We start from the raw sequence: 17,139 nt of genomic DNA, 5'->3' as shown, positions 1-17,139 counted from the left end.
ACAGTCCTGTTGGCACAAAAAGATCTAAAAGATATAAGCTAAGATGATACCTTTCTCTCCTACTCTGAAAGATCTTTTGAAAGGCCTTGTTTTATTTGAGACTTTGGCATTTAATAGCGAAGTAGGCCACTGGATGGCTCCCGTCTGTCAAATTAAAAACAAAGGATGTCAGAATTATCATTTCAGACTTTTCAAACTTGAACAATCAGTTTTGTTTCAGAGTCACATAGTTTAAATTCACAGGTGTCTTCAGGGTGCTGTACCTGAGATTTGCTGAGTGCCTGCAAGCCTTGGGGCTTCAAGAACTGAGCACATGTCAGGATCATGCTGTGAAGGCTTGTATTTGGTTTCATGCTCTGGGAACTGTAGCTGTTCCTTCTTTCACAGAAACCCTTCCACACTTGCTTTGCTAAATTGAGTTTCAGATCTTTACGTCACTGGATTATAAGTAAAAAATATGACTTCATTTTTTTCTTTCCAGTGCTCTGAGGTACTCAGCTTGGAGCTGGATAACTCTCTTGGGAACAAATAATCCATCTGTGAGCATCTGCTAAGTCCTAGGAGAGAGCTAGAGTTAGCCTTGCCCACTGTCAATGTCACTAAAAGAGCAAAAATGTTTTTGACAAAGGGAAAATAAAATATTTTTACCTAACTGAAATTTACATTCACAAAGAAATCATAGATATTTTTGGTCTTTTCTTTCTCAATAAAGAGGGGGAAATAGTGCTTACTGTTTTGGTGTCAATGCCAAACACAGAATTCACTTTGTGAATTAAATAATTGCAAATCCATGCCAACAGTGAAGGGGAGATCTGCTCTGCATGCCATAGGTGAAAACAGAAAAAGAAATACTAGATACAGTTGTTTATTAGTCTTCCCCTTAAATGGCTCATGAGACAGATCCTCCCCACATTCCTAAGGAAATGTGGAACACGAAGCTTCCAGTAAGTACATTCACAGTGGTGACATTTGGGTTTCACTGCCACATTAGGTTTTAAAACACATCACTTATGTGGACAATGTAGATATTACTGTAAGAAATGAGCTGGCATGTAGAAACGGAAAATGTTCCTTTTCAAATGGACATATAGGGCAAATAAGGCACAGTTACCACAATAGTACCTTTCCAGTTGAGAATCTCAAGATGAAATAATATTTAAATGATCATTTTAGCACTTTGCTTAAAATTCTTCTGATTCTTTCTCTCTCCTTTTCTTTTTCTTCTTTTTCTTTTCATATGCTCCTCATATCCTGCATCCTCAAACAGTCAAATCATCTGACCTGGCCCGGCTGCTGGCTTTACTTAGCCTGCTGAGGGATCTCACATCAGTGGCAAGTTCAGCAGGTGCTGAAGGCCCTTCCACTTCATCGCTCACCACCTCCTCCTCTGCTTTCTTCACCCCTGGCTCCTCCTGAGGTGCTGGCTGCTCCTCTTGTTCCTCTTCCTCCTCTGCTCTTACCTTCTCCTCTTCCGGTTCCTTTGCTTGTGCATACGATGGCAACCTCTCATCAAATGCCCTGGAGAGATCTTCCAATGGCCCCATTCCAATCTTCTCCTCAAACTCATTGAAGGCTGATGGAAGGGGACTGGGCTCAACCCCTACTTCTGTGAGAGGGAAATAGTGGGACACTGGCTTTTCTTCTTCTAGCAGCTTGTAGCCTTTGGCCTTCGGGATGGAGGACACTGCAATAGCATGGAGGGGCTTCTCTGGCACCTCACCGATTTGCTCCTCTGCTGGTCTTCTCAAAGCCCTCCGGATCCTTTTCAGGATCAAGTGACTGATCTCCACCAGGTTGAGGAAGAGGGACACAGAAGCCACCACGAGCATGAACATAATAAAGATAGTCTTCTCTGTAGGCCTGGAGACAAAACAGTCCACTAGATTGGGACAGGGCCACCGCCCACAGCGGTAAAGGGGGAGAATGCGGAAGCCATACAGGAAATACTGGCCAACTATGAATCCCACTTCAAAGAGAGTTTTGAAAATTATGTGGAAGATGTAGGTTCTCAGGAGGGTCCCCTCCAGGCGAAACTTCTTGGTCCCATCCGGGTTGTTGCCCTTGTTTTGATTTGGAGCTAGGGGCAGCTTCTCTTCATCCACCTCAGCTTGCTGACGCCTCTCAGCTTCCTCCCTCTCTTTTCTCTTCTCCTCCATGCGGACGTGGTGCACCGCATGCCCAAAGTACACTAGCGAAGGCGTGGATACAAAAATGATCTGTAGGACCCAGAGCCGGATGTGGGAGATGGGGAAGGCCTCATCATAGCAGACGTTCTCACAACCAGGTTGCTGGGTGTTGCACACAAAATCTGACTGTTCATCTCCCCATACTAGTTCAGCAGCTGTTCCCAGGATCAGGATGCGGAAAATGAAGAGCACTGTGAGCCAAACTCTCCCGATGACAGTGGACTGCTCGTTCACCTGCTCTAAAATGTTCCCCAAGAAACTCCAGTCACCCATTTCTTACTGTCTAAGGAAAGAAAAAAGAAAGAGAATGATGACAAATTATGCTAAATTTAAAAGATTTCACATTTTCCCACTGATGCTTGTTGTTACTTTCAACTAGTATTTCTCTAATATGCTTTGAGAACAGAAAGAAGATTGCTTGCTTCTTTGCTCTGATTGCAATGATTTATTAGCAAGAGATGGGTTGGAAAGCCAGAGCAAACTGCTTGCCAAAATCATTCTTCCCTGGCTCTAAATGAGCAATTACTTTTGAGCCAAGGAGTGTATTTAACTCCTTTTCCAGATAGTAGTCTTCTGTGGTCTCTTCTAAGCTCTGTTGTGTGTGCCTGCTTAGATTTTATACACGTACAAACACTTGCCAGCAGTACAGTGGAACAGATTTATCAGCATGCAGAGCTGCAGTGGTTAGAATGAGTGAAACTTCAGCAGAACTGTGCAGGGGTCAAACAGATCTTGAATTGGTGCCCATCTTGCACGTATACAAACATGGGTTTTCTACAGTTGCATATAATAAATCTACATTAGGAATCACCATGTTAGGTAATACCAGCAATAGTAACACCATTACTACGTTAGTAATACTTTGTAAGATTAATAACTACCATATATACTAGTTTTTCTATGCTGTAAAATTATTTTGTGTTTTAGGAGTTGTTGTATCCAGTTCTGAAGTCAGCTGCTTCACTGGCATTGGAACCAACCTGGAGAGAAACATGAACATCTGTCATTGGGACCTCAGACACTAGTTTCTCTCTGTAAAACATCAGTGCTACTATCTCAGGCTAACACAAAGCTGTAAGCCAGCTGTAGATATCCTACTGGAAAGCTAATAAAGTAGTTAATTTTCAAGTAATGCAGGTCAAACATTACATCTCTCAATATTATTGCATGCTAAGAGATTATTCCTGGCCAGGACTTCATCCTGCATATCCAAAACTTCCCAGTGTATAATTCAGGTACAGGAAAACGAGAGAAGAGGAAACTTGTTTGGGACTGGCTGATTTAACGTACTGCAGCAATACGAAAGCTCTGAGGAATGTAAAATATTACAGTGATCCAAAAAGATTAACTTGTGGACAATATCAAGAAAAACAGGTAACATAAATCATAAAATAGCTGTTCACAGGGATCTAAAAGTTCATCTCTTAGATGCTACCTCCAGCTATAGTTTTCTAGATGCGGACACACATATACAGTTGCTGGGAGAATGTACAGTCATCAGCATGGAAATCTGAGTATCTCAACTTCTTTCCTTCCTTCAGATAGCACAGGGATATATTTGTAATGCCATATGTTACGACACACCGATGCATACCAGTCTGTTTCAAATACTGTGCGTACATATTCACACATAGATGAACACACAAAATATTGAGAATTCTGAGTCTGGGGATTTTACAAATTTTCAACCAAAAAATCTTTGTGATGTGATTTTTCTAAAACAAGTTGGACTCATTATTCTCATCTTCAAGCACTGTAAAATGTTAAGCCCAGACATCTATGTTAAAAAATAAAGAGCAGAATGCAGCTCTTCAGTTTGCACAAACTCCTTGCATGCAGAAGTGGCAGACATATAATTTAATCACCAAAGAAAATTGCTACTTTGTCAGTCATTAAAGTTGTGTAAAGGAGTGTGTTAATGTCAGCACTTACATTAACAAGTCTAGCAGAAGATTATGCTGTTTACATACATCATCTAAACTGATTTAAACATTCTCTTTCTGCAAATTCACAGAACGGAATATACCAGCCATTAACCAATCATGTGCAACTCCTTAGAAAACATCACTATATACAATATTAGCTTGATTGTCCCCCAAACACCACAGTTTACTACATCCCTTTCTTTCTTTGTGAGTCACACTGATATCCACAGCTATCAGTTCATCATTTCCATTGCAGCATGGAAGAGTGCCATTCTAGACATGATAAACCTTATCACACAGAAAACTCACTGCAAAAGAGAAACGTGTTTCCTAACTCCACCAGATGCTTCACTTGCAGCTTTCTACCTCTGACAAAACTCTTTCTGAATTAGTCACATTTTTCAAAACTCTGTCATGACCAATCTATTTTCTACAAGAGAGCTGGCCCAGGGTTGCTCACTGCTTCAGCTGCAAGGAAAAATTTGGGGTGGACTGGAGAAGAGTAGTATAGTCAATTCAAACTCCACCTGCAATCACAGCTCTTCCAGTCTCACAGAAAAAAAAGAAAAAAAAGGAGGAGGAAAGCAATAAATTTAGGCATTCCCCTCTTCCCTTAAATTGCCTGTCATGAGGCAAAGAGAAGACTGCCTAAGCTCACTCAGAGTTGACAGACTAATTATGTCCCTAACTTGCACGGGCTTACTGCAAACCCCCACCCAGCAGTTCCAGATGCTGCAATCTGAGCACACTACCAGCAAGAAAGACTCTAAAGATTAAGGACATTGAGCAAGTAACTTGCCACTGGGAAAGGTTCCACCGAAGAATTGTGTCCCCCTCCTCTCTTGGCACTCTGCAGTGAAGAGTGAACTTTTGTCTCTCTCCTTCCCTACCCTAAAAGTCCCAATCTTGTCGCACGACTGAACAGATATGACTCAATTGGCTCTGATGGCAGGTTTTAGTTGCCGTGCAATATTTAAGCTCCGAGCCAGACGGCTTTATGAAGTGAGTGACAGTTGGTGACGTGGGGAACAATAGAGAGAAAAAAATAGAGAAAAAGAGGCAGAGACACAGAGAGGAGAATCCACTGAACATGAAAATGCAGAGGGGGGAGAAGGGCAGGCAATGGGCAGTGAAAACCTAATACATGCATAAATGGGAGTTCGCGTGGTTAAGCGGGGACTGGAGCATCTCTGTTAATCTGCTGTAATTCAGCACAGCTCTGTGTGCCTCCATTTGCTAGTCTTTAGGTGTCATGGTGTGAGAGGTGAGAAGGGAGCATCCACCTCTCTGATGGTGCCACAACTAATTAAACTAATTTGCTACTTACACGCAGATCCAACAATTGAGTCTCGCTGCTGATTTCCAGCACTGGCGATCACTGGGGCATCACATCTGTATTTGACATTCTTAGGTACTTTGATCTGGTCTTTGACATCTTTCAGCAGGAAAAAGAAGCAGTATGGGAAAACTAAATCATCACTCAATATTAACCAAAGCTGAGAAAGACTTGTTTTATGACCTAGACTTTCAGTGTCTTTGTTCTGCTTAATTTGTCCTCCAAATGCATTTTGTACATACATCAAAAATGTCCAAAACAAACTGTTTTGTTAAGGACTGTAGCCAAATTCCAGCAGCCCAGCAAACAGGAATGTTACCTCAGGCATAGCCATCTGCAAAAATGCTGGAGAGCCCACAGAAGAAAAAAATCTCATGTTCAGTATGCATCCACAATACAACAAACTGCACAAGTTTTGATTGTGAGGCAAAGCATATCACTTTATTCTGAGTTTTTAGTAGTTTTGGTAGTTTTTCTGTATGAACTGCTCAGAACATGCTCTTGGTGCCCAACTCTGAAGAAAAAGATGATTATGGGAAGCAAGATATGCTAAACAATGATACCAGTACCAGGCTTATAAAGTGACAAATCAGCAAGTGGCTCTCCTCCTTCTTTGCACAAAAACATTACTGAAATTAATTCCCCAGAACAGCTCTGGGAGATCTCTGTTTCTAGAAGAGCTGTCATTTGAAAGAGATACTGTAATTTGAGGGCCACAGAATTTTGTATCTTCAAACTAGTCGCTTGAGGTCTCTCTTCAGCATTTCTGGACATTTGTGCCCAAGGAAATGCAGAGCCTTACTCCAACAGCAGTCTTCCCAAACAGCTTTAAAATGAGTTGCACAGTACCTCTTTCCAAATCACAACTTGAGGCAGAAATCCTCAGTCTGGATTTCAGTGAGCTAGAGGATAAATGAGGGATGGAAAATAAGAAAATTTTGCAAGATGGACCGCTTTAGAGAGACAAAAGAAAATCAATCTCTATGCACAAAGTTGGAATGAAGGTCATATTCTGAACACCTTAATAAATCACTCTCTTAACAGAGAAGTATTAGAGATCTGGTGCATGACGTTTTTCAGCCTGTGCTATATAAAGCATTGGAAGAAGCTTCCTGGCAAGAGGACACACAGAGAAGATGATACAGGGCCCAAGAACATGCGGTGATTAAGAACAGGCTCTGTTTGTTCAACAAGAGGAAAAAAGATGGTAAGGAAGAGTAAGGAATTTCTTTCTTGCTTTGTTTTGCTATCTACTGCTGAGATAAACTAGGATAGGCATGTGAGTGAATGGTAATCATTGCCACCCTTATCCTCTCTTTGGGAAGCAGTTAAAGACAGAGGACTAACTAATACAACCTGTGGCTAACATCTTTAAAGGGTGCCTGCAAACTGCTGTATCACAGTGACCAAATGGTTCAGATGTTAAACTGCCTGTCTCTTTTCAGACTGAAACTGTCCTTTTGAAAAACAGCTCTGGCTGAATGTGTATATCCCTTTCCTGGGCCCAGGAATAAAAATAATAAAATGAGCCAAAACCCGAATCTGGTATGTAATTACATGGCTACAGTCCATCTTTAAATTACATCCAGCTACTGTCAGATACATTCCCCATTACCCTCCTATACTCCATTTGAAAACACAATCCAAACATCAAACACTTTCTGGCAAGTTGCAGAATAGTTTGCAAGATGTAGCTGATGCAGAAATCACAGAATCACAGAAGTGTGGGTGTTGGGAAGAATCTCTAGAGATCATTGAGTCCAACCCCCTACTAAAGCAGTTCCCTACAGTAAGTAGGGACATAGAAATATAGAAAAGCATCCAGATCAATTGTAAGTATCTCCAGAGAAGGAGATTCCATCACCTCTCTGGGCAGCCTGCTCCAGTGCAGTGATATTCAAGTCACTCATCTTTGGATACATGTAACTTCTTTCTGAATTATCTGAGTGTATTTTTTGCTGTTATTATAGTGCAGAACCTTTAATAAGGGAACTGTGAGCTTGCTGGACATTGGTGGTTTGGGAAAAAACACATGATGCCTTCAACTGGCTTCCTGAAAAAAGGCAATGCTGAGCTCTGGACCAGGTTCTCCAGCTAACTAAGGCCTCCTCCCCATGCATAAGTACAGAAAGTAGTCTAAGTAATGATGGCAAATGAGGAATTCCTGTTGTATTGGTACTCCACAGGAAAGTGGTTGAGATGGCGATGGAGAGGAAAGGATAGATCATGAGAGAACAAGAAGAGCACTTGATTCTCTCAGCCATCAGGGAAGTGCTGGAAATCAGGACTGCTTTTGTAACACACAGTAATGTCTGAAAGAAAGGGGTGAAGACCATTAAACCAAAGGTCTATAAAGAAGACTGAACTCAGAGAGCATGGAACATCTGAACAAGATCTGCAACCGTGACAGTGTCCAACCCATAATGGCAAACACTTCCAATCTGCATACTTGGCCCTTTTTTTTTTTTTTTTTTTTGCTTTTATTAAGCAATCTGTAGGATTGCTGAGAACATACACCTCCAAATACCAGTGCAAGAGATAGTTATGGCTAATGCGAGTAATACCGTTAGTAGGAATTCTTATTCCCTTGGAAAGAACCGTGGAGATTTCCTGCACTTTTAAGACTATATTTTCTAAATTTGTTTCATAGAGGCAGTGCACAGCAAGCTCACTACCTTGGACTTTAGGAGAGCAGACCTTGGCTTCTTCAGGGATCTGCTTGATAGTATTCCATGAGATAAAGCCCTGGGGGTAAAAAAGGCCCAAATACAAAAAGAAAGCCTACAAAGGGTAGAAGCAAGGACAGGTAGCCTGGGAGGAATATGGAGAAATTCTCTGAGCAGCCAGAGATCAGGTTGGGAAAACTATAGCACTGATGGGATTAAATCTGGCCAGGACATCAAAGACAATGGAAAGGCTTCTGTAAGTACATCAGTGTTAAAAAGGAAGACAAGAGAAAATGTGGGCCTTCTCCAGAAGGAAACAGGAGATCTGGTTATCTGAGATATGAAGAAGGCTGAGGTATTCATCAACTTTTTGCTTCAATCTTTGTCAGCAAGTGCCCTCACCACACTGTCCGTGTCCAGAAGGCAAAGCCAAGGGACTGGGAAAATGAAGAACTGACCACTGTAGGAGAAGAACAGATTTGAGAGCATCTAAGGAACTTGAAGTTACACAAATCCAAGAGACCAGATGAGATGAATCCACAGGTCCTGAGAGAACTGGCAGATGAAGTTGCTGAGCCACTATCTATCGTAGCTGAGAAGTTATGTCAGTCTGGCAAAGTTCCCATTAGAAAAGGGAAAGTATAATGTCATTTTTTAAAAATGTAAAAAAATGGAAAACACAAGGAGCTAGAGGCCAGTCAATCTCATATATCTGCCTGGCAAGCTCTTGGAACATATCCTCCTGCAAACTATGCTAAGGAAAATGGAGGACAGAGAGGTGACAGGTGACATCCCACTTGTACTTCACTAAGTACAAATAGTGCTTGAAATATGGTGGTCTTCTACATCAGGGCTACAGTGTTAGCAGGTATAGAAAGAGCAACTAATGTAATCTACCTGAGCATTTTACAAAGAGGTTTCTACCTACAAAGCATTTTACACAGTCACACGTCATCCTTGTCTCTAAACTGGAGATTTTTGTTAGACATTAGGAGGAAATTATTATTCAGAGAATGGTGAGGCAGTGGCACAGCTGCCCAGAGATGCAGTGGATGCCCCATTCCTGAAGGTGTTCAGTGCTAGGTTGGATGGGCCCTAGGCAGCCTGAGCTGGTGGGAGGCAGCCCTGCCCATGGCAGGGGGTTGGGGCTGGGTGGGCTTTGAGGTCCCTTCCAATCCAAATCATCCTGTGATCCTATGCTTTCTTATTATTGAGCTGTTTTGATATTGGTCACCAAGCTCCCAACTCCTAGCACTACTGAGACTGTAAAGTCTCCACTGCAACTCAGCCATTTGCTCACAAACTACGAGATCACTTGGGGAATGTGGGATTTTTCATTCCAAATGGATTTCCAACACAGACATGATGTCAGGACAAGGCAGGGCCATGCTATTGAACAGCTCTTTTCATGCATGATAGCAGATTGTGCAATTATATAGTGCACAACCCTAGATAATGATACCTCTCCCTCAAACAAAGTTATCTTCTCCTGATCTGCTTAGCTAGAAAGTGGCACATGCTTCCTGTTCTTCTGCTGAACACACAAACCTTTCACTTATGGCTGAAGCTGAACACTAAACATATTAAGCTTCCCTGCAAGAAGATGGATGCTCTACACGACTCTTATTTGCTAGATATTGCCCAACTTAAAGGATATTTGCTTTCTAGTAACATGCTCCTTTGTCCATCCTTGAGCCAAAGCCATTTATCAATCTGATCAGTAGGACTGAGAGTCTCACCAGCTCTCATCTTCTCTCTACCACCTACTGACATCACAAATTATTAAAATGTAGGTAGTGCTGGACTAATCTTTGGGCAGAACTCACCATGCCCCTGTAAGGCTGCTAAATGTCAATCTCCCTATTTTTCTGAGATTTTTTCAAGACTTGCCCAAATTTCACCTTCTCTTCAGAGCCCTCAGAAAACTGGGGAATGCATTTTGCTGGGAAATTACAGACAAAACAGAAAGAAAAGAGAGGGAGAAAAATATAAAGTATGAAGAAGCAGGGAAATTTGAGAAGTATGCAAATAACAGGAGAAGAGGTGAAGGCAGTGTTGGATTATGCTGAAACTCAAGTGGAAGATAAATACTTAAGGGAAATGTGTTTTTAATTTAAGGGATGGAACAAAACTAGACAATGAATAAAGATAAGCAGAGCAAAAGTGGAATGTCTTTCAATATCTTGCTAACTTAACTGCAGTTCTGTTCTGAAAATTACTGTTATAAGAGGAACTGGGGAGTTACAGTCCAGTCAGCTTAACTGTGATACCTAGAAAGATACTGGAGCCATTTATGAAACAATCAATTCATAAGTAGCTAAAGGATGATAACGTGATAAGAACCTGTCAGCAGGGAATTTTAAAGAACAAACACCGTCAAACCAGGCTGATTTCCTTCTTTGATTAATAGGCCTGGTAGATGGGAAGGAAATGGTAAATATTAAGTACACCGCTTTTAGTGAGCATTTTGGAAATATCTAGACCACAAACTCCCAGAGAAGCAAGCAGATGAAGTGACTATGCAGAAGTGCACAAGTACCATAATCAAGGATAATTACGAGGGCTTCACTTTTCCAGCTAGAAGGACCATGTCCCTGTAGTTTGGGCTTCAGGGCTGCTCAGCATTTCCATGAAAGATTTGGGCTGCAGAACAAAGGACAAAACCGAAAGGATGGTAGCTGGGCTGGGGGATTGCCATCTCCATGAAGTTGGGTGACTGGAGTGTCAGAATTTGACACGAACATGAGGCACTACAGAACTGGCCTACCTTCTAAAGAGGTGATGTATCAAGGTATAATTCAGAAATGGTGAGGGCATAGACACCAACTGCACTGGTCCAAAGGAATCGGCCTAGATGACCTTTAAGGGTCCCTTCCAACTCAAATGCTTCTATGATTGGTAACCATTTTAACAGCAGTGCAGCCTAGAAAGAGCTGGGAGTGGGACTGAATATGAAGCTGTTAAGCAAGATTACCACAGGAAAAAAAAAAAAAACAAAAACCAAAAACCAACAAATCACAAATATAAGGGGAGTTTTGTGTACAAGACAAAGGAAGCAATTACTCAATACCGCTGAGCTCTCAGCAGGTACAGTGTGTCCAGTTCCAAGCACTACATTTTACAAAAGATGTAAACAAATTGGAGAGAGTTAAAAAATAAAAATAAAAAACACAACAAAATGATAAGAGATGTTACCAAAAAAAAAAAAAAACAAAAAAACAAAACAAAAACACCACCTTATAAGGAATAGGTAAAATAATTGGGTTCATTTTCTCTAGGAAAGGAACAACAGGAGGGGAAACATGATAACAGTCTTCCAGCACATAAACATTTATTATAATGGGTGGAGAGACGGAGCAGTTGTCCTCCACATTCATCAGAAGCAGAAGAAGAAATAATCAGCTTAATTTGCAATAAAGATGATATAGCTAAACATTAGAAAAACACTTTGCAACGGTAAGAATAGCAAAGCACTGCAGCACACTGCTTGGGGAGGCTGTAGAATCACAGGAGGTTTTTTTGAAGAGGTAAACAAACATCTGTTAAGGATGATCTTATCTCATAAGGAGAAAAACAATCAGGGAGGCTTTCTGAGGTCTTTGGTCCCACAGTTTTATGATTTCTTGGCACTTGTCTCAGAGAAATAATCCCAGTAAATAAAAAGTATCTTGCCATCAACCCTGAAAACTCAGCCTGGACATCCTGGGTTTCCTACACCAGCCAGTGCAATGCTGAGCTGGACAGATAGCAGCTCAGATCTGGAAGCAGGTGTGCCGTGTCAGCAGTGTGTTCCACTACAGCTAATTACCTTCTCTCTGGAGTGGGGCTAATTAGCAGGGGCAGCGTGAAGCACACAGGTGCCATGCCACTTCCACACTGGGGGTAGCTCACACCAAGCAGCATCTCCACGCTGCACTGCTTGTCCTGCAAGGAGGGCTGAGCTTGAGGAAGCTTTGAGATGGTGTTTGCTTTGTTCTTTCACTTCAGGAACCAGGAATGGCTCTGAACGTGCTGTGGATTTAGAGCTGTGTGCTCCCTGTAACCCCATTTCAACCAATTTGTTCTCCTGCTGTAGCAACTGTAAGATTAAACGCCATGCCTTATTTAGGGTGTTTCATCTGGACATTGATGCTAAACATGAAAAACAGGGTGTGTATGACCCGTGGCACTCCCAGCAAGGACCTCTTTTTTTCCACACAGTTTAGCGCTGACCTTTTCCAGAGACGCTGATTGTATCTGAGGGCAGGAGCAATAGGAGCCACCCACCTCGTCCCAGTAGAATTGGTGGAGTGGCATCAGCAAAGCAAAAATAGCCAGCATCCTCTGCCAGGCAGCCTCTGGGGCTGCTGCAGCCACTAGCGGGCACTGTGTTCTCACTCAGGCACTGTCAGGCACCAGGGAAGACCGAGGGATGTGATAAACGAGAGAGGAGAAGGCAAAAGGTGCCTGTTACACTGTGCCTTTATCCTGCCCTCTTTTCTCATTTCTTAGACTTACTCTGCACACGCAAAACTAACACAAAGCAAACAAAGGGAAGGTGCGATGATGCAGTAATATCTGTCCCAAACACTGATTTTATGCTACTTTTTTAGTGGCTAAATAGATGGGAGTCAAGCTGATGTGAAGATGACTCTAGCAATATCAATTTTACCTATGGAAACACTGTCATTTTAGTTGAAAAGGCAAGAGCGCAGTCTGTGTTTGCCAACACAGTCTGTATTTTGTGTTGAATTTGTATTCCTCATCCAGCAAACGCTTGTCATGTATACCAGCTGACCTGCATGACTTCCCCTTTAATAACAGCACAGTTAATAATAAGATCTGAACTAAGCTTACAAAAGCCTGCAAGACAAAAGAGATAAGCTGTCACTTGTCACAGGTAAGAGTACCACAGCAGCAGCACAAAAATGGCTAAGAAGAGAAGAGGAACCATAGATGCGTGAGTTCACAGCTCGGCATGACTTCATTTAAAACCAGACGGAGCTTTACAGACCTTTACAATGGTGCTTTCTTAGAAATTCAAAAAGTTCTCACCCTAAAGTAGGTATTATTTCTGAATAGGTGCACTGAGACAACCTTGTAAGCAAGGTGTAGAACATACATTACAGAGCCATCATATAGAAAATGGTTGGACTAGATGACCTTAGTGGTCTTTTCCAGCATTAATGATGCTATGACTCTATGAAAATGCCTTTCCTGGGTCCCCACATACCCTCTTACCTTTCCCCTTTCCTGGCCCCTTCCTAGAACCTGCCTTCTGATACAGAGATGGCACATCAGCTGGAAGACACTCCTGAGAAGAGCTGAGAATACAAGCAAGCTGCATATTTAGGTGGTCCCCAGACTCAATTTTCTCTATGTATATATTCTAGGTTATGTCCTTTCCATCACTGTTGAGATCCTCCTCAGAGAGATGGACTAATGGCTGTCAGGAGTTGTGAGGTACCAGGCCAATCAGGGAACGTGTTGCTTACAACCAATCTGAACTATGTAAAGTGGATCCAAGGAATGGTGTGACACACACCTGATAATACTTCCGGTAATAATTAATTGCACGAGGCCTGCCAGTAAAAGAGGAGCTAATAATATTTCCCAACCTCTTGAGAAGATCTTCATGTGTTTGTCTAAAAAGCTTCGATAAGACAACCTCTTAACATTCTCAGGCACAAGATGCTGGAAGGGACCAAGCTTCTGAAGGATCTGAACAAGTGGGCATGACCAGAAACATCCTGTGTTCCCTCCCCATCCACAAGATTTGTGGCCCTCCAGTTTCCATAGGGAGTTTGTTCCCTCTCTCTTTATCCCATCTTCTGAGCTCTTCTAACACCAAGGCCTGCCTCACTAAGTGGTTGGCTCAGGGCTCTCGGGAGCGTTGTCACCACCCACTCTCTGCCTTTATCTCCCTGCCTTCATTTCCACACCACAGAACAAGGTGGTGGAGCATACAAGGTGTGGAGGTGGCTTGGGATGGGGCAGCATTGGGAATAGCAGAACAGACCACTATTCTTGTGCTCCCAGTCCTTAGAGATGCACATACCTGCCGTGCACTCTGGCTGACCTCAGCTCCCCATTTCCCACAGCAGAGCGTGTTCCCAGCCTCTCTGGGGAGGACATCCGTGGGGACGGTTCCTGTTTCCCTGCCCTTTCAGTCACTTGCCTTCCTGAACCTGATATGATTGTTTCTTTGGGCACAGTGTAAAGATGCCAGCAAGGAACGGAAACCTCTCATGCCTCAGAAATTTATTAGTAAGAAAAGGAGGTTATTGAACTTGGAAGCTGTCAAGCCAGCCATTCTCTTTTCCTGATCAAGATAACCTGCTCATCCAGACAAATCATCCATCCAAAGGTTTCGGGCATCCCTGAGACAATTTGGCCTCAAACTATCAAACAGGGAGGTGGAGGGAGGCAGGGACTCTTTGTGTACAGACCTGCCAGAAAATCTAGATGATAGGGCTGAAAAGCTTCCTATTTGCAAAGACTTCTTTTTTCATAATTACCAGTGAAGTGCAATCGCTTAGAGTCCTGTTGCTTCCTAGTGGAAATATTAACAAAAATAAGGCCTAAGCATGAACAGGATCCTTCTACCAGAAGCATTAAGACTCACTGGGTGTCCTCCATCCTGGGTGCACCCAGCTACTGCTGTGGTGAGTCTGCCACCAACTCTCCCACATGCCCAGCACTAGGAGGACCTATTTTTGTCTAACTGATAACCATCGCAATGAATGCAGCAATTGGTACAGATAGTTCTCCAGCAAAATGAAGGTTTGTATTTTCACAGTTCATGTCTCTCCAGTCCCCAAAGCTCTGAAGAGGGCATTAACTGCTTTATGTTGGCCACCCTGCTCCAGACCAGGGAGCAGCAGGTCTGGCTTCAATCCCCCTGCTGCACACCAGCTCTGCTGTGCAGTGCTGGGTGTACCAGGTTGCAGCCCCACTTCTTCCTTTCAAAAGCGTGTCCACCTTTACAGATACACAATATAGAAGTCTAGTCCATTCTAATACATCCTCTTTAGTTGCATACAGTTGTCACATCCCTTTCCATTTTATATTCAGCAAGGCTTTGCCTGTCCAAAAGACTACAGCTATAAGAAATTGGAAAAGATGTAGGGATAGCTCGTATGACTCAGTGTTACAATCGATGCCTATAGCCTTAACAAAGATTGAGTGGGCAGAAGTGGGCTAGAAAAAAGAAAGGTATTACCTGCTCTGATGCTTGTGACTTTGAATTCTGATTTTCTAATTAACAAATATTTGTGAATTGGTATTCCGGTAATTGGAGCAATGACTTAGGTCTGTGACACACAACTCAGCAACACTGGAATATGGGACCACTGGTTATTCGAGCACTACCTAGAGAAAAAAACAAACCTACGTTATCACTTAGTTTGACACATGCTGATGTTGCTGACCCAAAAACAGCCTTTTAATGTTCTAAGTTCCCTCGTTTAAAAAAAAAAAATCTGAAATCCAAAATGACCAAAACTTGTATTTCATTTCACGCAGGGGGAAAAGTACTGGTAGAGATGAGAGACTGATAATAGATTTACTGATCAACAGCACTGTTAAAGGAAAGAAAAAAATGTCCAAAAAGTTAAGGCAATGCTTTAGAAGGCACTGTGCTTTGAAGAGGCCAATTTCCTAGCCATGATGGGAATTCCAGTATTTAAACAAGAATATGAATAATGAATAATGATTGAGAACTGATTAAAAACATTTTACTCATCCCCAAAAATACACAATCCACAGTAAAGAAAGAACAGTGTAATGATTAAAGAAAATAACACAACCAGATTTAAAAGAGAAGTGGGGCTGGCTTTAAAATAAGTAGAACACACAACAAATAAACAGAGGAGAAGCTGAATATAAACCAGAAAATGGGAATTAGAAAAAACTGATGACGGAGGTAAAATGGGGGAAAAAATACTGACAAAGCTTTTTTTTCTTTGAAAGTAAATTAAGAATAAAATGAGTCCTAATCGTGGTATTGATTCTTTATCAGATGGAAATGTTAGATTGCTCAATAATAATGCAGACAAGACAGATGAAATCAATAAAAACTTCTGTCCTACTGCCAGGAAAAGAGTCAATGGAGATGACATGGTTGATGACATGTCTATTCCAATATCATCTCAGAAGAATTCGATACCATCTACTGAAATCAGGTATTTTACAGTCAGCAGGACAGGATACTTTGCGCTGAAACTCTCTTTATTTAAAAAAAAGAAAAAAACAACAACCAACCACTGAACAGGAGTTCTCTGCACTGTTTGTGTCGATTTTGCTGTACCTCTTGGTGCACTGGAGGACGAAGAACCTGCAGTGTGGCATTTAAGAAAGGTGTGGTACAATTGTGTCATATTACTCACAGATAACTACAAAGCTGCGACACGATCTCAGTTCTGAACTGAATAATGAAGTGACCAACGTAGAACACGAGGAATAAAGATAAAAAGGAAGAAAATATAAGTAGGGACACCACCCCTGAGTGTACAGAAAATTCAACCTATTCGACTGTGCTGATATTTTTCTCTAAGGAAACTGCTTACATCATTGTTAAATATAGCAAAGCTGGTGCAGTATACTTAAGATCCTGGAAGGCAGTTTCCCTTCTATCACATGGCAATTTGATTTAAGAACTTGCTTGACATAAGATAATAGTCATTAAGTAGACTATAAATGGCCAATCAGACTGGTCCCAAAATACAATTAAGAATGAGAAGTAATTAAATTTAACTATGTTTGTACCAAGATCCTGGAGGGTTTTGATCTTTGGCCTCATGATGTATTTAGTCCACAATCCGGAAGAAAACAGTTGCATTTGCAAAATGTTTAATAAGACCGGGAGACCTCTGAAACATGAAAAAGGGAGCAGCTGATCTAGTGCACTCTGCATGGCACAGTGAGATGAGAACACAGCTCCGCTTTAGCACAAAGACAGCCATGTTTTGCCCTGCTGCAGGGAGCTTTGTCCAGGGAAGAAGTAACTCTGCAGAGGACCCTGAACTCAGGGTAACTAAGGAGATGCA

At 42.0% G+C, this 17,139-nt stretch overlaps 1 protein-coding gene across 1 annotated transcript; it reads right to left on the bottom strand.

Moving 5' to 3' along the window:
- Positions 1-378: 378 nt before the first annotated feature.
- Positions 379-2,465, bottom strand: GJA8 (gap junction protein alpha 8). The gene has a single exon (XM_031612579.2). It carries the CDS (start codon positions 2,457-2,459, stop codon positions 1,260-1,262), a length of 1,200 nt encoding a protein of 399 aa, XP_031468439.1. The 5' UTR covers positions 2,460-2,465; the 3' UTR covers positions 379-1,259.
- Positions 2,466-17,139: the final 14,674 nt, after the last annotated feature.

This window comes from Phasianus colchicus, chromosome 1 (genome assembly GCF_987193195.1).
Source record: "Phasianus colchicus chromosome 1, bPhaCol1.hap1.1, whole genome shotgun sequence".
Taxonomy (NCBI): Eukaryota; Metazoa; Chordata; class Aves; order Galliformes; family Phasianidae; genus Phasianus; species Phasianus colchicus.
This window is presented reverse-complemented; position numbering and strand designations above follow the sequence as displayed.

Excerpts from the sequence above, each read along its gene's own strand:
- GJA8 (XM_031612579.2), bottom strand. The coding sequence starts at position 2,459 with ATGGGTGACTGGAGTTTCTTGGGGAACATTTTAGAGCAGGTGAACGAG.